The sequence below is a fragment of the Bos taurus genome, chromosome 8, assembly GCF_002263795.3.
Source record: "Bos taurus isolate L1 Dominette 01449 registration number 42190680 breed Hereford chromosome 8, ARS-UCD2.0, whole genome shotgun sequence".
NCBI classification, from domain to species: domain Eukaryota; kingdom Metazoa; phylum Chordata; class Mammalia; order Artiodactyla; family Bovidae; genus Bos; species Bos taurus.
Window position 1 is genome coordinate 73,198,691 of NC_037335.1, and position 24,275 is coordinate 73,222,965.

The 24,275-nt window shown below is 41.5% G+C and overlaps 1 protein-coding gene across 1 annotated transcript in view; it reads right to left on the reverse strand.

Moving 5' to 3' along the window:
• Nucleotides 1-24,275, reverse strand: part of EBF2 (EBF transcription factor 2) — a 219,743-nt gene that overhangs the window by 58,096 nt on the left and 137,372 nt on the right. Inside the window, 1 exon segment of the mRNA NM_001077939.1 lies at nucleotides 7,868-7,949. Coding sequence (NP_001071407.1) covers nucleotides 7,868-7,949 — 82 coding nt within the window.

Here is a 24,275-nt window from a genome sequence, read left to right on the forward strand (position 1 = left end):
GAGAATCCTATGGACAGAGGAGCCTGGCGGGCTACAATCCACCGGGTCGCAAAGAGTTGGACATGACTGAGCAGCTAAGCACTATGTAAGGGTGAACTTGAGACATCTGAGAGTCACCCAGAAAAATTCAGCAAATGACAGTAAGAATATTTATCCCAGTAATAAAGCTACAAGTGGAAAGGGATTCATTTTAAATGATTCTGGAGTTGGAGATCCGAGGAACCTGCCACCAACTCCAGAATGAGTAATGTACCAGTTGGTGCTGCCCATATGATGGGAAGGGATTCCCAAGTGGCACTAGTGGTAAAGAACCCACTTGCCAATGCAGGAGATATAAGAGATGTGAGTTTGATCTCTGGGTTGGGAACCTCCCCTGGAGAAGGAAATGGCAACCCACTTCTGTATTCCTGCCTGGGAAATCCCATGGACAGAAGAGCCTGGAGAGCTACAGTCCACGGGCTTGCAAAAGAGATAGACATGACTTATTGACCAAACACACACACATATCCTTCCAGCACCTAGGATAGTGCCAGGCACATAGAATTTCCTCAACAGCATTGGTTGGGTGAATGAATCAATGAAAGAGGGCATCTGTGTTTTCACTATAACTTGGAGCAGAACCAGGCAGCCTGTCTATGAGAGTGAATTGGCAACAAAAGTCCTGATTGTTGTCAACTTCTACTATGTTTTAGGACTTGAATGTGGGAAATGACAACGTGCCTGAGTCTTCCAAGAAAATGGCTTGATTTTTCTCTGGGTTTTCCAGCTGCCCGCTCTCCACCCACCATTCGGAGAAATAAAGAATGGGGTTCATTATGTCTTAACAGGCCTGTCAGCTTAAACTAGACATTAATTTCTTTACCTTTCCTTTACCGAGCTGTTAATCTGCGTGTTACCTAATTGTTCCATTTCAAGGAGGGCAGAAGTGATTTTCTGCCTTCATGGTCCATGGATTTAGATATACTTTGGGGGCCCTTTTCTTTTTTTTCCTTCCTCTGCTCCTTCCTTCCTTTTCTTTCTTTCTTCTCTTAATTCATTTAATGACCATTTTTGGAGCTCCAAAGAATGACTGGCATTGGGAAAAAATAAAAATATAAATAAAACATGCCAATTACCCTCAAGCAGCACATAGCCTCTTAGACAAATCATAATTGCAAGGCAATGTGATCAATGGCATTAGTAGAAGCTTGTAGAGAAGTATGTTGGCACAGAAGCAAGAACCAATAAGTCCGCCAGGAAAAGTCCAAAAGTGCCTCACTGTGGGGGAGGCGGATGAATTGGGAGTTTGGGCTTAGCAGATGCAAACTATTACAACTAGGATGGATCAAAAACAAGATCCAACTGTATAGCACAGGGAACTATATTCAATATCCTGTGATAAATTGAAATGGAGGGACTTCCCCGGTGGTCCAGTGATTAAGAATTCACCTTCCAATGCAGAGGCCTCAGGTTGGAGCCCTGGTCAGGGAACCACAATCCCATGTGCCTCAGAGCAACTAAGCCCTAGTGCTAGCCACAACAAAAAACCCAGTGCAACCAAAAAAAAAAATTGCGATGGAAAAGAATATGAAACTATATACATATATATACATGTACATATATATACATATATGTATTCATATATGTATATATACATATACATATATATATATATACACATATATATGTGTGTGTATATATATTTATATATATATATATATTGAGCGGGGAGCTCCCTGGTGGCTCAATGGTAAAGAATCCTCCTGCAATGCAAGAGATGCAGGTTCAGTTCTGGGGCTGGGAAAATTCCCTGGAGAAGGGCATGGTTACCCACTGCAGTATTCTTTTTTTTTTTTTGTTCTTCACTCCAGTATCTTGCCTGGTGAATTCCATGGACAGAGGAACCTGGTGGCTACAGTCCCTGGGATTTCAAAGAGTCGAACACAACTGAACAACTAACACACACACACACACACACACACACACATCTGAAACACTTTGCTGTATAGCAAAAACTAACAACATTATAATCAACTATATTTCAATAAAATAAATTTCTTTTAAAAAGTGCCTCAATGAAGAGGTGACAGGTATATCTTGAAAAATAAGCAGAAGTCACAGACTGGAGAGGAGTTAAGGCTTCCCAGGCAGAAGGGTGAACACATGGGAAGTCTCTAAGCAGTCTGTTCCACGTGGAACAGAAATTAGTGACGTGTGCCTGATGGGTGGGGGGCATATGGAAGCATTAGGTGGGGTGCATGGCAGAAGCCTGCCTGTTATGAAGCTATTTCTCAGCCATGCCCTTTCATATCCAAGCTTTTGTCCACAGACAGGAGATAGTTATAACATACTTAAGCAGAGGAGTGACATGTTTTACTCGCACTCCAGTGTTCTTGCCTGGAGAATCCCAGGGACAGGGGAGCCTGGTGGGCTGCCGTCTATGGGGTCGCACAGAGTCAGACACGACTGAAGCGACTTAGCAGCAGCAGCAGCAGACATGTTTTAAAAGATCACTTTGGCAGCCGTGCTGAGGATAGATTAGACAAAGGAGGAGAGACAAGGGTCTGTGGCAGTTTTTCAGGAGAGGGAGGTGGATTTTATAGATACTTAGCAGGAGGGAGTGACGCTTTAATAATAATTGAGGAAGGCATGGATCAGGGAGGTGGGACTGAGTTCTGCCTTGAGCATGAGTTCATTAGTCATCTAAGAGAAGAGGCCCAGGAGGGAGGTAAAGCTGGGTTTCTACAGCTCCAGAGAAGGGAGAAAAGTCTGATGATATGGATCCAGGAGGCATCTGGGAACAGGTGGTCTTTAAAGTCAAGAATGGACAGGTCCCTATTGTAAGGGTTAAATTACATAGAGGATGTCCACTGGGTATCAGATAAATTTCATTTACTTAGATCAGGGGTCCATGTACTTCTCAGAGATGTTTTAAGAGGTTTGGGAACCCTTGTAATTTTAAATGTAACTTTGTTGAAACATAGCTTTTTATTGGGACAAAACTATAGCTTATATGAAATTCTCAAAGGGGTCTGAGCCCAAAAAAGAATTAAAACGCTTATGTTTCAATAAATATTTTATATACCCACGATAGTTAGAACTTGAATTGAATGAAAGAGAGGTTTGGTTCAAGTTGGAAAATGTGTGATATAATGATTTTGTTATTTGATGGTTTTTGGAAAAGGAACCTAGGTTCTACCAGTGTTTGGAGAAGAGTGGGAAGAGGAGAGAGGAGAGAGGAGAGAGAGTTTGCTTGGATCCATGATTTGGTTAGAAATATTTTGTATTTTTATTCTGCTCAGATCAAAATTTCCACCCAAAAAAAAAAAAATACTTCAGATTAAATCTATGTTTGATTCTATACCAAAGGTAGAGAATTGAAGTTATTTGTCCATATGTTTTAAAATTATTATATTTGTCATTCTGAATTATACATACAAGTATAAATTTATAATACATAGATTATATTTATATATATTTATAAAATTCAGACTATATATATATATGTATATATTCTAGGAATTCCTAAGCTACCATTCCTTCAGCTCATTCTCATAACTACCTACTATCTCTGGTTTTGTTTCATATACTAAACTTGATCCAAGTTTCTTACTTGACCTTCAGAGCATATAAGCAAGCCTTTCTCCACTTTAAAGATCTTTCATAGAAGGCTATATTCATAAGAGAATCTGAAGTGAAGTGAAGTGAAGTGAAAGTCGCTCAGTCGTGTCCGACTCTTTGTGACCCCAAGGACTATAGTCCATGGAATTCTCCAGACCAGAATACTGGAGTGGGTAGCCTTTCCCTTCTCCAGGGGATCTTCCCAACCCAGGGACTGAACCCAGGTCTTCTGCATTGCAAGCAGATTCTTTACCAGCTGAGCCACAAGGGAAGCCCAAGAGAATCTGAGTACAGTATAAAACCTTCCAATTTGGTGAATCAAAGGATACTGTCAAGAATGTGAAAAGCCAGTGATAAAATGAGAAAAATATTTGCAAATCATCTATCTGAGGGCCTAGTATTCTGAATATATAAAGAACACTTGCTAAGTTGCCTCAGTCATGTCTGACTCTATTTGACCCTACGGACTGCAGCCTGCCAAGCTCCGGGTCCATGAGATTCTCCAGGCAAGAACACAGGAGTGGGTTGCCATGCCCTCCTCAGGGGATCTTCCCGACCCAGAGATTGAACTTGTGTTTCTTGTATCTCCTGTACTGGCAGGGGGATTCTTTACCAGTAGCACCACCTTGGAAGCCCATCAAGAACTCCTAAAACTCAACAATAAAAAGGTAACCTAATTTGAAAATGGGCAATAGCTCAGTTGGTAAAAAGTCTGCCTGCAATGCAGAAGACTCTGGTTCGATCCCTGGGTTGGGAAGATCCCCTGGAGAAGGGAAAGGCTACCCACTCCAGTATTCTGGCCTAGAGAATTCCATGGACTGTATAGTCCATGGGGTCACAAAGAGTCAGACACGACTGAGTGACTTTTACTTCACTTCACTTAAAGGATTTGAATTAGACATTTGGGCTTCCCTGGTGGCTCAGATGGTAAAGAATCTGCCTGCAATGCAGGAGACCTAGGTTCGATCCCTGGGTTGGGAAATCTCCTGGAGAAAGAAATGGCAACCCATCCCAGTATTCTTGCCTGTAGAATTCCACGGACAAAGGAGCCTGGCAGGCTACAGTCCATGGGGTCACAAAGAGTCGACCACGACTGAACGACTAACACATTTACAAAGAAAGTGAAATCACTCAGTTTTAGGCTTTTCATTAAAGAAGATATGCAAATAGCCAAAAAGTACATGAAAAGACGCTCAAATCATTAGTCATTGCTGCTGCTGCTGCTAAGTCGCTTCAGTCGTGTCCAACTCTGTGCGACCCCACAGACGGCAGCCCACCAGGCTGCCCCGTCCCTGGGATTCTCCAGGCAAGAACACTGGAAGTGGGTTGCCATTTTCCTTCTCCAATGCATGAAGGTGAAAAGTGAAAGTGAAGCCGCTCAGTCATGTCCGACTCTTAGCAACCCCACAGACTATAGCCCACCAGGCTCCTCCATCCATGGGATTTTCCAGGCAAGAGTACTGGAGTGGGGTGCCATTGCCTTCTCTGCATTAGTCATTAGGGAAAGCAAATCAAAACCATAATAAGATACCACTTCACACTTATAGGATGGTCAGGATTTTTTCTTTTTAAACAGAAAACAAGTAGCGGCAACTATATCAAGAAATTGAGACCTTTATATATTACTGGTGGGAACATAAAATGGTGCAGCCACTGTGGAAAGCAGCTGGTCAGTTCCTCAAAAACTTAAACTGTTGTTATCATATGACCCAGAAATTCTACTCTTAGGTATATACTCAAGATATCAAAACCATGTCCACAAAAAAAACACTTATACATGAATGTTCACACCAGCGTTATTTGTAAAAGCCAAGAAACAGAAACAACCCAAGTGTCCATCAACTGATGTACAGATTTTTAAAATGTGGTATATTTTACAATAGACTATTATTCGGCCATACAAAAGGAATGAAATATACATGCTGCAACATGGATGGACCTTGAAAGCATCATGCTAAGTGAAAGAAACCAGAGACTACAGGCCACATATTGTATGATTCTCTTTATAGGAAATGTCCAGAACAGACAAATCTGTAGAGACAGAAAGCAGATGTGTGGTTGTCAGTGGGCGGAGAGAAAAAGGAATTGAGAAGTATGGGGTTTCCTCCTGTGATGATGGAAATGTTCAGGAATGATATGGTGGTGATGGTTACACAACATTGTGAATATACCAAAACCTACTGTCTTGCACATTGTGAATATGTTATATGAGTTATATCTCAGTAAAAAAATGCAAAAGACTTTTTTCCTGTTGACTTTACCTGTACCCTGGAAATGAGACAATCATAGAATCCACAAGCTTATAAAAAACTTTTTCATTGTCTTTGCAAAAGTCAAGTACATTCTCATAGGATAAGAACTTCTCATATTTTGAGATGAACAATATCTATTCTAACCCTGTTAAAAATTCAGGCTCATTGACTGTATTTGTACCTAAATTACCAAGAAAGTTTTTGTGTCCAAATAATGACTCAAAAATCCACTTAAAAAAATTTTTTTTAATTCAGGCTCATTATAAACTTCATTTAGAGAAGTTTTCGAGAAGTAAAGGAAATATTAGGTGCATTTGTTTAGTGAGTACATTTCTAAAATCAGGGATAAATAAAGGTAAAATAATAAAATGACAATGCATTCTATTAAAAGCTTCTTAGAAGTGTCTTCTCAAATTTAAAGCTCTTTGGAAGGGATGATAGAGAATAAGGGTGGATACAAATCTAAGCTGCCAGCTTCTTTCCCTGCCTCTCCTTCTTCTGGACATGAAAGCTAAGCTTAGATCATCTGGGCACTTTGGAATTCCACTGTTTTTTTGGACAGAAATTATTTATGTTTCCATTTGGAAACTGAGTGCCATAAGCTTCCACTATGCACAATGTTCCTGCTTGACCCCCAAGAAAATCCTCTTGTTTCTATTTGTCTTCATATCATACAGCAAGGAAAAGAGTCGATAGGATGAAGAAACAAGGTTTAACTTTTTAGGAGAGGCTGGTATTAGTGTTAAACAAGGAATCAGAAAACATCCTGGTCACCAGAAGATTGTTCGATACTCACGATTCAGTGAAAAAAAAAATTAGAGGAACTTTTGGTTTTCCAGGTTGTGCTCAGTGGCCTTGCCCGTACCCATCTCTCCTGTTAACTCTTTAATAACGCCACAGCTAAATCACAGAAGTGCTCCGAATGCCAGACAGGAGCAGCCGCATCCTTTGTAGGGTCCAGTGTAATAAGAATATGGGCCCCTTGTTCAGAAATTATCAAGACTCTCCATAAAGGCAATAGCAAGCATAAGCCTAACAGATGCACATGCTGTGAACTCAGGGTCCAGCGCAAGGAGTTTGATCAGACGCTGGCTCCGAGCTCTACCATCTCCTTCCTGGGGTAACAGTTGAGTTATTTAAACTCCCAGAATCTTGCTTTCCCCACCTGAAACGTGAGGCTAAGCGTCCCCATCTCCCACGTTGCTGCCAGGATTTTAAAGTCTCAAGCTAGAATACTATTGTTTAACACGTTTCCCATTTTTCTATGGGGAATGGGGTGGGAGGTATTTCGACTGGCCACGAACGGCAGGAAAGCCATTTGGTGGGTGAAATGTGGATCCATCAAAGATGAAGGAAGGGGGCCAAGCGGGCTGCCCTGCCTCACATCTCCAACCTGACACACTTTGCCTCGCTCTGTGTTTTTATTAGCTTGTATCCCCGGTACATCAGTGGCAGGGGTGATGAAACTGGTGGCAGATTTAACTGCCAGGCAGCTGGGTTACTGTCCCGTGGGTCTTGTTGTCATGCTGAGATCTTAAAGTGACCACGGCTGCTTAGGCGGCTGCTCTCCCAGACACTCCGAGAGAGACCACTGAATAGTTAATCGGTGGCAAAGGAAAGGAAGAGGCTGTTGCTTGCAGAAAGCACAGAGAAGCTGCTTTGAAAAATCCCAAGGTGGCTGAATATCAAGATCATGGTTCCTGCTGTGGGCAGCTGTGTGTGCACAGGGCAGCCTCAGGGCTTAAAATCAAATCTCCAGCCTGGGTTGGTGCCCTTCCCCTGGGGCTCTGGCAGTGGACACAGAAGTCCTAAACATTACAAAATGAAAAAACCTTCAGTACTATCTGAAGAGGGTGATCATTTAGAGTAATCTTTTTTTATTGTTAGCAGCATCCGTGAATAATATTTTCTAGGGGGGAATAAAAAAAAAAAAAAAGGAAAAGGAAAAAAGAGAGAGCTAAGGAGAGAAGAAATAGGATGACTTATTTACCAGGCAAGAACTGCAGGTCCCTTACCTGAAACCTTCTCATGTCCCTTGGGTTTCCTGCTGTTTTCAAACAATTCTGATTGCACTTGAGGAAAAATTTTAAAAAGAATCTGTGAAGAGAAAGCAATGTGTTACCTTTTTAAGTAAACATTTTTTAAGAGAGACTATATCTGCATTATATTAGATTTGATTGGAAAGTGATTGGATTTCAGGTCTGGGGAATTTCAGCCAGCCCTGCCTGGGAAGGAATGCTAGCTGACCGTCTGCAGTTTGCAAATTTGGATGTTTTGGGTCCCAAGTCAGCTCCGTCACTGTTGAGGGTTGTGGAGTGGTTCACAAACTGGGTTCTGGTTTGTACACTGGCCCCGAGTGGCTAGGGTGTGCTCTTTCTCAAATAAAAAAAGAGAGAGAGAAGAAGAAGAAAGGCTTCACAAACAGGAGTAACTCCTGCTGTACAAAAATATCTCTCTCCAGAGGGTTAAAAATGACATGACTTAGCTCAGAATCCCAGGGTTCCTCACATATGTCGCTTTCTGCTGGCCACACACATTTGCACATGCACACACCTCACACATAAACCCTCGTACACAAAGGGGGTCTGATATTTTCAACCGATAGATATGAAATCAGAAAACCATGTTACTCTCCTAAGACAGTCTGTGCAGGTATATGCTGGGGTTTTTATGACTATTAACAAGTGTGAATGTCCTTTCAGACCTTCAATAGATTATCCAGAAAAATACAAAGGTGCAGAATACCCGTCTGAGGTTACCATTCGTAAGACATATTTTTAAGCCAGTAATATTCTAGATAACCCTTCTGTGCACTTTTAGAATTGGGCTTCTTTGATCAGATGAGGACAGAAACCAAGAAAAATGGCAGAAGTTGGTCTTTTCAGCCATTTACCTGTTTAATGTTTGGAATTTTGTTTTGAAATACATAAGTTTTTCATTTATTTCACTTGCAGAGTCCTTTTCCTTAAAAAAAAAAAAAATTCAGCTTTTGCAGTGTTAAAGTCCCAGGTGAGCAAGGCCTATTTCCCTTTCTGTTACTATGACAACGAAATTTTACCGCAGTCCCAAAGTCCCTTCAGAACTCTCACATCCATGCCTTGAATTAGAACTTTAAAGGAAAAGATATACATTTTCCCCAGGATTTACCAACAAAAATAAGTAGAAATCAACAATGCTTCCAAAAATTATATTTTTTAAAGCAACGGTTGGTGAGATGCTCCCATGGTGCCCTTCTGTTTATTTTTATTTTTTTCACGATCGCACAAAAGAATTAGAGAGTGCTCCAATTAATTGTATTTACCACTTTAAAAAAAAAAGAAAACACTGATGGGAGGATAAACAGTAAATGATGAAAGAGGAGAGAAGAGGAATTGCACTCTTTAGAGCATTTTCTCTAGATTTACTAAAAATATTTGACCAAGTGCTCCTGACCCCTATGTATGAATAAGGTTGGGTGTGAATTTGGAAAGAATAGCTAAATATTATTTTCAAATTTTATAGCATCTGCTTTTCGTTTCTCTTTTTGAATCTTTTCTGGGGTGGGAGGTTAGGCATCACTTCCTGGGCCATGGAGGTGTCCAGGGCTGTTATCTGAGGTACCAGGCAGAGAATGACAAGGCAGAAGAGATGCCCCTTGATGCTTTCTGTAGTGTTCAAGCTCGCAACCTGCCTCTGCTTTCGAAAGTGCAATGGGGTGTTTGTCTAGAGCAGCTGGAGCATGTTAGAAAAGAAAGCGGCCTTGTATTTAACAACAGGTTAATCAGAATTCAAACATTTTCTTTTTTAAGGGGGAGTATATTTTCACTTGTGTCCTCCTAGAAGGGTCACCAACAGCCACTTAAAATGCCTGGAAATGCTGTCACAAAAGACTTAAAATCAGCCATTTTCTCACTTGAGTCTCTTTCCAACCAACAACCCCTGACCTCACATGGAATTTGCTCTCTAACACCCACTCTCTCCCAAGTGGCTCAATGGTAAATAATTCTCCTGCCAATGCAGGAGATGCAAGTTCGATCCCTGGGTCAGGAAGATCCCCTGGAGAAGGAAATGACAACCCACTCCAGTATTCTTCCTTGGACAATCTCATGGAGAAAGGAACCTTGTAAGCAACAGTCTATAGATAGGGTTGAAAAGAGTTGGACACGACTTAGCAACTGAGCACTGTCACTCACACCCCCCCTCAACTGATCAGTAATTTACATCTTTTCCCCTACTAAAACCAAAATTTCTCTTTCTCACAAATTCCTTGGTTTTTGGAAAGTTTCACCACCACTGGGCTCCTTATAACGCTTTCACTTTGTTATACTTCCCCTCATCTACCCAATCCCCTCTTTCTCCAAAATGTACCTACTGAAAACATTAATGTTCACCAAGGCATTATTAGATGCATGGTATGGAAGTGCAAAGGAGATAAATGTTTACATAAAATCAAATTGATTTAGGGAAAGAGGGGGCCTGCTGAAAGACTTTATTCATTTTAAATTAGGACCCTTAACAGTTCTTTGGTTAGAAAACCCCTCCCCATTTTGACTCTTTTGCCTGCCTAGGGTCTGAGTTTGTAACCTACCCAGCACCCAGCACACTAAGGATATAACATCCTGTTCACAAAAGGGAAGTGAAGGGCAGAGGAGGGAGGGAGGAGGTGAGAGAGAGAGGGAACAAAAATTCTCTTACATTGTATAGTACTTTCTAAAAGAAAATATAACTACTTCTAAACGGCTAGCACCAGAAATTATGGCCTGTGAATTTCAGATGTGGACCTAGAAATCAATTTAAATGAGTTCTGGGACTTCCCAGGTGGCTCAGCAGTAAAGAATCTGCCTGCCAATGCAAGAGACACAGGTTCAACCCCTGGGTTAGGAAGATCCCCTAGAGGAAGGCATGGCAACCTGCTTCAGTCTTCTTGCCTGAAGAATCCCATGGACAGAGAGCCTGGCATGGACAGAGAATCCAGGGGATCACAAAATGTCAGACACGACTGAGTGTGCAACACACATACACATGGAGCTTACTGACCTCTCCAGTTTTCTTCCCTTCCTTTTACTGATGTCTCCCACCTTCCTCCCCTCCACCCCCTGCACCCGCCATGCTCAGGGGGCTTGGTACAGAACCCCCTATTCACCATCTCAGCCACTAACCATAGGGTAACTTGCAGAGAACAAATCCCCTGCCTCTAGATCCCTGTGAAGCCTGGAAAACATCAGCTCTTTCCACTCAGAAATGGGAAACCAAAGTGAACCACAGGATTCAGACCAAACACGCAGAGACTCATCAGGCTGGAAGTTGTAATTTTCACTTTCTCCAAACAATGTTGACTTCAGAAATATTCTAACCACTTATCGCAGTACTTCCGGCTAGGCTTCTGATCTCATTGCTTATGAGTGCAGGCTAATGGCGACAGGTTTATCCTTGTTTTATTAAAGAAAGGGGAATAGAGAGTGGGATCCAAACCTGAACTCAAGCCCTCAGCTTTCAATCTGATTCCTGGGTCCAGTGAGGCATGAGAACAGACTCTAAGGCATTCATTCCTTCACTACACTATTAAATGCTGACAGTGTACGAGTCTTGAGTTCCTACCAATTATGGAAGCAGGTCACTTCACTCCTCTGGGCCTCAGTTTCTTTGACTGTTGCTGCTGCTGCTAAGCTGTGTCCTACTAACAACTGCTAAGTTGTGTCAGTCGTGTCCGATTCTGTGCGACCCCATAGACGGAAGCCCACCAGGCTCCCCCGTCCCTGGGATTCTCCAGGCAAGAACACTGGAGTGGGTTGCCATTTCCTTCTCCAATGCATCAAAGTGAAAAGTGAAAGGGAAGTTGCTCAGTCGTGTCCGACTCTTAGTGACCCCATGGACTGTTAGGAGGGTTTAACTGGATTATCTCCAGTGTTTCTTCCAACATTAACATTCTGTGAATGCAAAGAAAAATGCATAAAGTTGACAACCCTCCTGAACATTAGGAGAAGAAACATTAGAAGAAACTTCTGAAGATAAAAGTCTATGACTTATTGAAGTCCAAGAGGGGGTGTGTGCAGGGGTTTTCTGAGAGAGGACAACCCTCCTGAACAGAGACTATGAAAGAAGAATCACCAAGATAAGCTGATGGGTAGAAATTGAGGCATCTTGGTTGATACCTTGGCCAGATGTTGATGGGCTGGTTATTGAATAAGAGGCTATTCTCTTAGGATCCTTTCTCTGTGCTTTGGCAGAAGGAGAACGTAGCAAGGAATATCACAGATAACAGCCATCGCTACCCCTGCCTACCATCTTGTGTGGCCCAGTAGCTTAAAGGTACAGATTCACAGGGAGGGGGGAGGAAAGTTTGCCAGATGTCAGCTCTGTGCCATACTCCAAGCTATGTGCTCGATATCCATCGCCTCATTTATTTCCCACAACAACTATATAAGTGGCGAATCATCTCACAGCTAGGAAAAACAAAGGTGCCAAGAACTTATGAAATTTGCCCCAAGATCACACTGCTTGTCAGCAACAGAAACAAGGATTTGAACTGGTGGATTTTTCTGGCTGCAAGCCCCATCTGGAGTTCTATGCTTCCTGCACCAATTAGATCATGGTGATGGTTACACAACTCAGTCAATATACAAAAAACCATTGAATTGTACACTTTGGATGGGTGAACTTTATAGTATGTAAACTATATATCAATATCACTGCTTAACTTTGTATAGGTAACTCAAAAGAAATGCTAGATAATTCCTCCTTATTTACCGGTTTTTATAATAATGAATTGGTTCTCTAGTATCCTCCGAAAGCAAACTGTAAAGAGTTTTTTAAAAGTTAAAATATATATGAGTGTACTTGTGTGTGCTCATTCATCTCTAACTCTTTGCAACTCCATGGACTGCAGCCCACATGACTCCTCTGTCCACGAGATTCTCCAGGTAAGAATACTGGAGTGGGTTGCCATTTCCTACTCCAGGGGATCTTTCCAAGGCAGGGATCAAACCTGTGTCTCTTGCATTGGCAGGCGGATTCTTTACCACTTGAGCCACCTGGGAAGCCCAAATATACGTATATATAACTGTTTAAAAAGAAATTTCAGAAAACATAGTCTGAAAAAAATTTTAAAACAACAACAACAAAAAACTTGTGAAGGATTCTGGTTTCTTGGAGAGTGAGAGAGAGATTATAGCACTCCAAAAGGAAATATTAGGTCAATGATAGTTCCACGGAAGTAAATGCTTATGACTAAAAGCCCTGCTGAATTCATTCCTTTACTCATCTGGCCAATTATTAAGTGTGGAGTGTGTGCCATGAAGGTTCAGCAGAGTGCCAAACAAGACAGACAAAATCCTTGCCTCCATGGCACACACAAACTATGCAAAATGTGCTTCTTCGGTTTCTGAGATGAGCCTGGAGACCTCTGAATACGGGTCTGAAAAACATCCTAAGACGCTTCCCCAGTGGTTCAGTGGTAAAGGATCTACCTGAAATGCAAGAGCCACAGGAGACACAGGTTCGATCCCTGGGTTGGGAAGATCTTCTGGAGGAGGGCATGGCAACCCACTCCAGTATTCTTGCCTGGAGCAACCCCATGAACAGAGGAGTCTGGCGGGCTACAGTCCATAGTGTTGCAAAGAGTTGGATATGACTAAAGTGACAGCACACACGCAAAATCCAAAGATTACCTAGTACCCAAGAAATCTCTTCTCCCAATCTCTGGAATATTAAAGCACAAAGTACTGTTCAAGAACATAATAAAGTCTCCTAGGTGGCTCTAGACATGTCCTGAACCCATCCCAAGTAAAAACTGAGATTCAAACTAGATGTACAAATAAGGTATAAAGTTTAGGTATGGTGGTGGGGGCAGTGGGAAATCTCTAAATTACAGGAAGAGTAACTGCTTAATATTCATGCCCGACCTGAGATTATAGCCAGTGATCTGACTGATGCAAAACCCAGGTCTTCCCTGGTGGCTCAGTGGTAAAGAATCTGCCTGCCAATGCAAGAGATCCGGGTTTGATCACTGGGTCTGGAAGATCCCCTGGAGAAGGAAATGGTAACCCACTCCTGTATTCTTGCCTGGAAAATCCCGTGGACAGAGGAGCCTGGCAGGTTGCATGGGGTTGGGTACAGTCCATAGGGTTGCAAAGAGTTGGACATGACTGAGCAACTAAACAACAGTGCAAAATCCAGCATACTATTTCCCCAGATTTGTGGAAGAGGACATTCAATTTACCTCTAATTTAAAAAAAAAAAAAAAAAAACCTTTCAGAAAGCACTGAGGAAGGCACAGAGGCTTCTTTCAAGAAAAAGATTGACTGTGTTCTCAGTCGCTTCAGTCGTGTCCGACTCTTTGTGACTGAATGGACTGTAGCCCTCCAGGCTCCCCTGTCCATGGGATTCTCCAGCCAAGAATACTGGAGTGGGTTGTCATGCCTGCCTCCAGGGGATTTTCCTGTCCCAGGGATCGAACTCGAGTCTCCTGTGTCTCCTGCACTGCAAGTGGATTCTTTACCACTGAGCCACTGGGGAAGCCCCCAAGAAAAAGATTAGACAGGGGTATATAGCCAAAGAAAGTGAATTTGGCACTAGTAATAGCTACCATTATGCAGAGCCTTTGTCTACGCAAAATAATATGTAAAATGCCTTTCACTTTGAAATTTCATTCCTTATTCCCTTAAAAAATTCTAATTCCATCCAACCTGGAAACATCGTCTGTGATGACATGGCCACATCTTACATGCTGTGAAGATGGGGAACTCCCACCCTCTCCAAAGTTCAAGAGTTGGGATGCTGTATCTGGTTCTGTCTCAGCTACAATGGCCACATATGCAGGTTGGATCACTAAAGTCTGAGCCACATTTAAGGTTGATAAACTATGTAGGTGCTTAAAGGTCTATGTGTATTGATTTTTGAGGAAGACACATTTCATCTGGATTAACTGCTGAACTTTGTTTTCCAGGGTCCAATAAGTTAAAATATAATTGGCCTCCTCTGTTTGCACATACTTCTGAAAAGAAAATAATTCTGACCTTAGAATACCTTTATATCACTTTTGAGAACTATGTTGGGATGCACTGAATCATAGAAGCATATATGAAAGAAATGGGCAGTCGCCTTTCTTCTGCCAGGATTCTTTCAAGCTTACATTCTTTACAGGACCAGGCAGAGGGAGAAGCCATGATGGATGGATGTATCCATGGGGCTATTTTCTTACTCTAAGAACTGTCCATTTGGCAGCTCACTCTGCTTTATCTGGTAGGAAAATCCCTAAGTGATTGGTTTCCGCTTAAGACCAGTGTAAAACACAGTGATAATGTTCTAGCTTTGATTTAGGTCTTAACTGTAATGTCCTCTTTGAACCTTCTGACAGTAGAGAAAATACATTTTCCTCCCTTGAAAGCCTCCAACAGAATACAAACTCAGGCAGCCCAAACAAGGAGAATGATAGCAGTGGGTCCCTTCCTTGGCCTGACAATGATGTGACCTTCATCAACCTATTGATTGTTGAGGTGTCAGCTAAAGATGAGAAAGGGATCTGGAGCTCTAAAGGCCTTGTGAAGACTCTCACACAAGTCTATAAAAGTGAGGAGACTTTGGGAAGTCTCCGATGGCTCAGTGGTAAAGAATCCACCTGCCAATGCAGGAGATGGGGGTTCCATCCCTAGGTCGGGAACATCCCCTGGAGAAGGAAATGGCAACCTACTCCAGTATTCTTGCCTGAAAAATCCCATGGACAGAGGAGTCTGGTGGGCTACAGGCCAAAAAGTCACAAAGAGTCAGACATGACTGAACCACTAAGCACTAAGCACTGGGAAGTCAAACTTCCAGTTGACTCTTGCTATACCCTAACAAAAGTGGCAATGGGACATCTGAGGACGGCTCGTTGATGCTTGAGATCTGCTTGGTAAGATGGTGGCTGGTACAAAGACCCAAGAAGATCCACGGAAAGAGGAGACAATTTAAAATATTTGACTGGCTTATTTAAGTTCAAATACTCCTTTTTATAAGCTGATTTTCTATGCAATCTGTTTATTTAAATGGCTCCTTAAAAATATAAACATAAATACACAAATAGAGTAGGTATAGAACCTTTAATCTCCACAGACATTCCTAAAGGGTTGTATTACCATTAAGGCTTTTGTATTACCATTAAGGCTTTTGTATTACCATTAAGGCTTAATCACCTACATGATTTCAATGAAATTGAAAAAATTCAGATCTGAAAGATTTAAGTTTAAAGAAATATTTTAAGGAATATAATTTTTTTTTACATCTGATTACATTTTTTCTTTTTACTTCTTGGCCACACCATGTGGCACGTGGGATCTTAGTTCCCTGACCAGCAACTGAACCTGTGCTCCCTGCAGTGGAAGCACAGAGTCTTAACCACTGGACGGCCAGGGAAGTCCCTACTTCTGTTTACATTTACTCTAACTCCCCTTGGCTAAAAGTATAATTTTTATAATAATTATAATAATAATAAATAAATAGCCCCTAATCATTGACTTCATACTATTCACGATGCATGATTTTGTTTAATCCCCTCAACTCTGGGAGGAGGAGAATTAACATCCACATTTTACAGAGGAGATAATCAAGACTCAGGTTAGGTTACTTGCCCGAAGGCAAGCAGCTAGTGAGTGGAAGAGCCAGGAGTGGACCTCAGGTTTGTCTGACTCAGAAAAACTTTTGGAGGGAGCTTGGCCAAGTTTCTTTGGGAGGAAAAGATGGAACACATAGCCAAGCAGTTCTTTTTTTGTAGGTGGTCAGTACCTCATTGATCTACACAGGAGATCACATCACTTCCTTCATCTTTGTAAATAAGAATGGAGTCACTCTTCATGTTATAAAACAAGACAAGCAAGCCAACAACAATGTCGATCATTCCTATCAGGGACTGTGTTCTCTAGAAATTCTGTAGCAGTACTAGAAGCTGCAGAGGAAGATAAGCAAGTCTATCAGGTATTTGGGAAACAAGACATCTCAAGAACCCACATGACCCAAAGAAGGCATGGCCCAAATAGCTGCAGCACCTGCAAAAAGGATGTGAAATGTTGCTCAAGTGGACGAGGAAAATACAAAGTCATTCATCCATCAGGACTATGGAGGGAGGAAAAAAACAGCCGGAAGTCAAACATGTAAGAAGTTGAAATAAATCTTGGAAAAATTTTTTGTGAATAAGTCACCAAAGCTAAATTTTGAAAATCATTACCCAGGGGACAGAGGAGAGTCTTCTCCACTGGAGATTTTTAAATAGACCAGCAAGCAAACTCCTTTGGTGACAGATAGTTTCAGTCCTATATGTGGCAGCTCACCAGGTGTCCCTATGAAGCCATTTCCAGATGATGTCAAGGCTTTTGCAGTTATTATTATTGTTGCTGTTGTTGTTGCTTGCTTGCTTAATATTTATTGTAAAAAAGAAAAAAAAGTAGGTTTGGCAAAACTAATACAATTATGTAAAGTTTAAAAATAAAATAAAATTTATATCTGGAAAAAAAAAAAGTAGGGACCTTTAGTTTCATCCTCTGTAACATGACCTCCCAGGCCAGTAGTGAGGATTAGTTATCCATGTGAAGTGTTTAGGTAAATGCCTGGTACCTGGTGACGTGGTGATAAAGAATCTGCCTGCCAATGCAGGAGACTCAAGTTCAATCCCTGGGTCAGGAATAGTCCTGGAGGAGGAAATGGCAACCCACTCCAGTATTCTTGCTGGGAAATCCCATGGACAGAGAAGCCAGAAGTCAACTGGTACATTTACTATTTGATACGCCCGCCTCCTCTGAATTGCCCCTTCTCACCAGCCACACTTGAAAATGGCCCATTTTCCAAACAAACCTTTACCAGAGGGGAGTTGCCACAAATTCAAACCTGCTTCTCTCTGCACTGTTTCTCTCTCAATATTGGTATATACTCTGCTTGGAGAACTTCCCTTAATCTTTAGGGAGGAGTACTTTAAAAAGAAAAAAAAAAAGAAGAAGAACATGTAATTAATCCATGACAACAGATTGCAGGAAAAGCACAACAAGAACAAAAAAGATGGTAGGTCAAAATTCTCATGGTGGTTTCCAGTAACCCGTGGCAGGCAGAAGAATTCAGAGCTGCCTACACCTGCTGACTGGCAGCGTGCCCCATCAAATCATTTTCTATTCGGCATTCACTCCCAATTTTAAGCTCCTGGAAGTGGCATTTTGGTTTGGAAATGGACCCTTCGTTAAACCAAACACACTGCCTCCTGAGCGGAATCCACTGTGTTCACTTAGGCACCAGAAGGGAGCACTCCCCTGCTTATGTGATTCCGACACCATATCTACAGGCTTAATTTCAAAGCCATCTCATGATTTCTCTGGAAGTGAATGTCTCCCATAGCTCAAGTGGCAAGCAATCGACTGTAAACAGCTGCCAAGGTGCAAAAAACAGGGGTTTCTTTGATTCGCCACTTATTTCTGACCAGCGACATGCTATAGTGTCTTGAGGACCTGAGGTTACATGTAGGGATTTTTTTTTCCTTCTGTATTCAGACATGTCTTCACTCTCCTGAATTCCATTACTTGGCACCAGGAGGCTTGTAGGGAGAAAAATCTCCAAGGAGAAGAGCTTGTTTTTGCACTCGGATGAAAATCTGACACCATTAATGAAAATAATAATTGAACTCTCTGGGCTTGAATTGGAATGAAACACAACACTAAGAGCATGTTTGTAATTCCAATTGTTCTCATAAACTGTCTTTGGAGGGCTCTTTGCAATGCTCACGGTTCCATCTTTTCCTTTTTTGTTGTTGTTTTTAACCTGTATCCTCTTCTTCACCCTGTCCCTTGCTCTCTTTTCTCATCAAGAAAGAAAAAAGAAATCTGAGCAACACTGGACATGCTAAGGACTGACTTCAGAAAATATCTTTCAGTGAGACTTCAGAACTAGAATACAAATCTATTTCCCATTCCAATGCCAGGATGACTTGGGTGAAAGAAATGAAGTTATTAGCCAGCCATCAGCTTAGTGGGTCTTTACCATCCTATTTCCTGAGCGGCGCATTCTCCCCGTCTGCAGCCTTCCCCTCCCCCTCGCACCTTTCTGCCCTCCCCATGAAGCTTGTCTATGCTAGGCTGAGCAGTGAACACCAATTACACCAAGAGCCCTTTGCTGCTGCCTGGTCCGCTGGTTTTACTGTTTTGCCAGATGGTTGAGGCCAATGTGTAAAACTCTACCATACCATTAATTCATAACTCGGTAATAACTTTCCCACGGCTCCAGGAAATTGAAACGAAGTGCAAATGTGAATATTTGGAAAGGGAATCAAGGTTGGACCACTATTTACACCCAACAGAATAGATACCAAAAAGATGCCCCTTTTTACACAGGATGGAGTGTAAACTTTCCCAAAAAGAATACCGACTGACTCCATACACAATGTTTGATTATGTAGCAAAAAGCTCAGAGAGTCTGCGTCTCTCTGATCACTGCTTCTCTCTGCAGTTTGCTACCTATTGCACCTATGGGTCCATTCGCTAATGACCTTGAGTTTGAGCATCTATGTAATGTTATATTCTGATGACAGAATTGTAGATTAGCAGATATGAATGCATTCTCTTGCTAAGACAGGACACCATCCAATGTTTGTTAGCATCATTAAACTAAAACTGACTTTTCACCTGCTCCCATACCATATGCAGCTGCAAATTTTTAAATTAAACTATGAAGCCATGCATAAATTTACATATATTACAGACTAGCCTCTCCATTTAACATGCAAATGTACTCCAATGTTTCAGAACACCTTCTGTCGCTAATTAATTTGCTGAATTATAATTAGACTAATCCTGCATAATTAATAAGCACAGATTTTTTTTTAATTTGTAAGCAGCTTGAGGAGATCATTCACTTCCTTCTATAAACTGCTAAGTAAGTGTTAAAAAAAATCTGGAAAGAACATGTGCGAAAAGGTATGTTTGATGTCGCATACAAACTCAAACTAGCGTGGAGGATACAGAAGTCAGTATTGATAAAGGTACATATTTGAAGCCAACATTCAAACAATCAAAAAAAGTCGCATTCAGAGGATGGGGACTAATTCTCCCTTTGTCTCCTCGTATATAGTGTTTTATTCTTTGCCTTCTATCCGTCGGATCTTCCAAGATCACAGAGGCGGGAGAGGATTAAAGTAACCGTATGTTGTATTAGAAGAGATAATGATATTAACACTCCACTGTATATCAAAACACTCTGTGCATGCTGGGTGCTTATAAGCCCCTTTGATGGTATTTGGAGTCATTTTCATTTTGGCTGCCAAAAACACCCGAGATCCATCTAGTGGAAACAATTAAGTTCCATTAGTACTGTATCCATTCGGTAATGATTACAATGAAGGGCCCCTCTTTCATGCTGAAGAGTAGAGTCTCAAAGAAACGTATGCATCTGTGTGCTCGACAATGTGAAACTAGACAGTATTATAACCAACTGTGAAGCTTAATTCTCCCCAAATAAACCAGGATCCGGAGAGCGCAAGGTATGGGCCAATGACCAGGGTAGAAAATTTGAAGCGAGATTGGAATCTAGAAGGTCAAGGTAAGCTTAATAGATGTGTGTGTGTTCTCAGTCATGTCCAACTCTTTGGGACCCCATGGACTGGAGTCCACCAGGCTCCTCTGCCCATGGGATTCTCCAGGCAAGATACTGGAGTGGGTTACTATTCCTCCTTAAGAGATCTTCCCGACCCAGGGATTGAACTTGAGTCTGTTACATCTCCTGTGTTTCCAGGCGGATTCTCTACCAATAGCCATGCAAATTGAGATTCTAAAAAGACAAAGTGGGAAACATGTTTTCTGGCAGGGAAGATATTAAACCTTCAAAGAGGGAGGAAATGTAATTTCAGAGAAAATAGAGAGCTCCTTGGTCCTTCCACTCAGTGAAATCACTAATATCAACCAGCCAAAAGATTTTTAAGCCAGGGACTTCCCTGTGGTCCAGTGGTTAAGACTTCACTTTCCAATGCAGGGAGTGCTAGTTTGATCCTGATTGGGGAGCTAAGATCCCACATGCCTTGTGGCCCAAAAATCAAAACATAACACAGAAACAATATTGTAAAAACATTCAATAAAGACTTTAAAATGGTCCACACCAAAAAAAAAAAAAAAAAGGAAGAAAAAGATTGTTAGGCCAAAAGGATGGAATGAAATGAGCTTGGCTTTCTATCATTGCAATTTCATTTTTCATAGTGACTCTATACACAATACCAGAGAAGGCAATGGCAACCCACTCCAGTACTCTTGCCTGGAAAATCCCATGGATGGAGGAGCTTGGTAGGCTATAGTCCATGGGGTCACTATGAGTCGGACATGACTGAGCGACTTCAATTTCACTTTTCACTTTTAACTTTTATGAATTGGAGAAGAAAATGGCAACCCACTCCAGTGTTCTTGCCTGGAGAATCCCAGGGACGGGGGAGCCTGGTGGGCTGCCGTCTATGGGGTCACACAGAATCGGACACAACTGAAGTGACTTAGCAGCAGCAGCATACACAATACAAACTTCTGAAAAGTGGAAAACAGTTTTCCCAGGTTTATTACCAAACCAAATATATCTTCTCCCTTACTAGCCAGCCAACACTTTTTTTTTTTTTGGACAAAGCTTCCCTTGTGGCTCAGTGGTAAAGCATCTGCCTACCAATCTAGGACATGCCAGTTCAATCCCTGGGTCAGGAAGTTCCCCTGGCATAGGAAATGGCAACCCATTCCAGTATTCTTGCCTGGGAAATACCATGGACAGAGGAGCCCCGAGGGCTACAGTCCATGGGCTTGCAAAAGATTCAGACACGACTGAGCCACTAAACAACAACAAAGACATAAGCTAGCTTGGGACTTTGAGAAGAGAGTCAAACAGTGCACTAATCTCCCAGCAGCCTGTGGCCACAGCCAGGAGCAGATACCAGGTGTCGGAATTGAGGGGTTTCTGCTTCTGTCCTGAGAGGCATTTATTAGACAATTAAGTTCTTATCCCCTCATCTGGAAGGGGAACCCAGAACAGCTACCTTCAGGGGCTAATGTGATGGCTAACCAAAGTGAGAAAAATATTTTGAAAGCACCTGGAAAAAGCTGCTGCAATTTTTCTGAGCAAAGCAACATTATTGCTTGAATCATGAGGACACATAAGACATTTGGACAGTTTCTCTGAGCCAAACCATAGCCTTTGCTGTTGGTTCCCATCTGAAGAGATTAAATGGTCCAGGAAGATATTTAAAAGCCCAAAAGAAAGGGAGCTTTCTGTGCTTTTTCTGAATTACTCAGAAGGAACATAACAACAGCTGGAATAATAATATTAATAAGAGGCTAAAATTATTTCCTTTCAAAAAATAAAGGCATGGTAGTGGAAATCTTTAATAATGTCTTCACCTTTCAAGAAAAATCATTTTTAATGTCTTGTGCTTGTCTTTCAGACTCCCCATACACCATTTTGAGTGGTTATAAGAGGAAATCTGGTTGCTCAGTAGTCAGGAACGTGTGTGGGTCTATTTTTCTAAAGCAAAAAAGTGTTTAATGGTTAAACTCAGGGTGAAAGGGCGGGGGCAGGGGGGGTCCTCTCCCTACTTCCTTCTGTAACATGTTGGACCAAATATTGTACCAACTTTCTGGGGGCAGATCTTAGAGATGGAAAGAGTCAGACAGGTTGCCCAGACCAGACTCCTGTATGGACAAGCAAGTAGCTTGGCTTTGCTGTTTGGAGGATATTTTCTTCAGCTTTGTCCCGCCCATTTCTAAATAGGTATCAGTGGGAGAGAGCAAAAGAGAAGCAATTTTGATCCATGTAGAGTTAGCTTTTCTAAAATTCTTTCATGGGAGAAAAGAGAAATGACTTAGGGGCATTTAACCACGAAGGTGTAAAGCAATTAGTGAACAAATCCACGTCTCTGGTGGGTGACTTTTCCCCTCATAGATACATTCTAGGAAATTTCTCTAATTTTACTTTTTGGCAGGAAGATTTTCCTCCACGAACATCATTCTAGTTTATGCCTGTGATTCATTCTCTCTCCTTCCCTTTCTCTTCTCGCTCTTAATGATTTCCAAATTTGAGATGGTAGGTTGTAACTTTTAAGTGCATTATCGAAGTCGATGGGGGGTGGGGGTGTTGGGAAGAAGGGGTGACTCAGAAAAGAAACCAAGATGATAATTATTTCAAAGTTTGATTTCATCTGAAAAGTATGACGGCTCACCTCCACTCCAGCCTTGAAGACCCGTATTCACAGTTAATGTAACCTTCATGCCAAAAGAGGGAAAAAGAAAGAATGTGTAACCTGACAGGTAGCAGGTGGTACATATGGAATTATCATTGGCTATTAACACCAGGTCAGGTATCATATTAGCCACTTTCAGACTGCATTTGCCAAACCCACATAAAAATATAAAACCAGGTATTTCAATATTCCGTCACTCTCTTAGCAAAACAGATTTTCTTATATTACTCATAGTGGAGTCAGCCGGCTTTCATTAGAATCTTTTTAAACTTTTCTTTTTCTTAAAGAAAGAACTAAACCTAGTTGATAGAAAAGAGAAACTGGGACAAAAATCAGGTCAAGAATTTGATACAAAAGGCATTCAGATAAAGCTAATAATATTCCAGAGTGTTTTCAGTTAAACAGACTATGATTATATTAATCTAATCTCAACCTGACCCCTATGTAATCTACACAAGGTTCCAGGTATCAGATATTATTTTCATTTTTTTTTCATTGAAGCTTTATTGATTCTAAGTGCTCTATGCACTTTGTGGGATATCACTAACTTTTTGGAGATTTCTAAACCTTAGCACCAAAAATGAAACCTTGCTTTTAAATGTTATTGGAGAGTTCTATGTGTTCCCCTTGCCTTCATTGTTTGGAATACCATCGCATTTTCTATTAACTCTGATCATCTCAGAAAGACCAGTCACTAGTCAGTGAGTGGTTCTTCACTAGTCAGTTTCCATGTTGCCTGTGAGTAAAGAACAAGAATCTCTTCTTTTACTTGCTCTTTAAAAAAAAAACTAAGGCTTTCTCTCTACAGTGCGTCCTCATTGTTGTTGTTTAGCCACTAAGTTGTGTCCAGCTCTTTTGAGACCCCATGGACTGTAGCCCCCCAGACTCTTCTGTCCATAGGATTCCCCGGGAAAACATACTGGAGTGGGTTGCCATTTCCTTCTCCAGGGGATCTTCCAGACCCAGGGATCGAACCATGTCCCCTGCATTAGAGGTGAATTCTCTACCACTGAGCCACCATGGAAGCCCATATGTCATTAATTATCCATTTTATACACAGTATCAGTAGTGTATATATGTCAATCCCAATCTCCCAATACCTCCTACCCTCTCTACCCTCCTTGGTATCCATACATTTGTTCTGTGTCTCTAATTCTGCTTTGCAAATAAGATTGTCTATACATTTTTCTAGATTGCACATACATGCATTAATATACGATATTTGTTTCTCTCTTTCT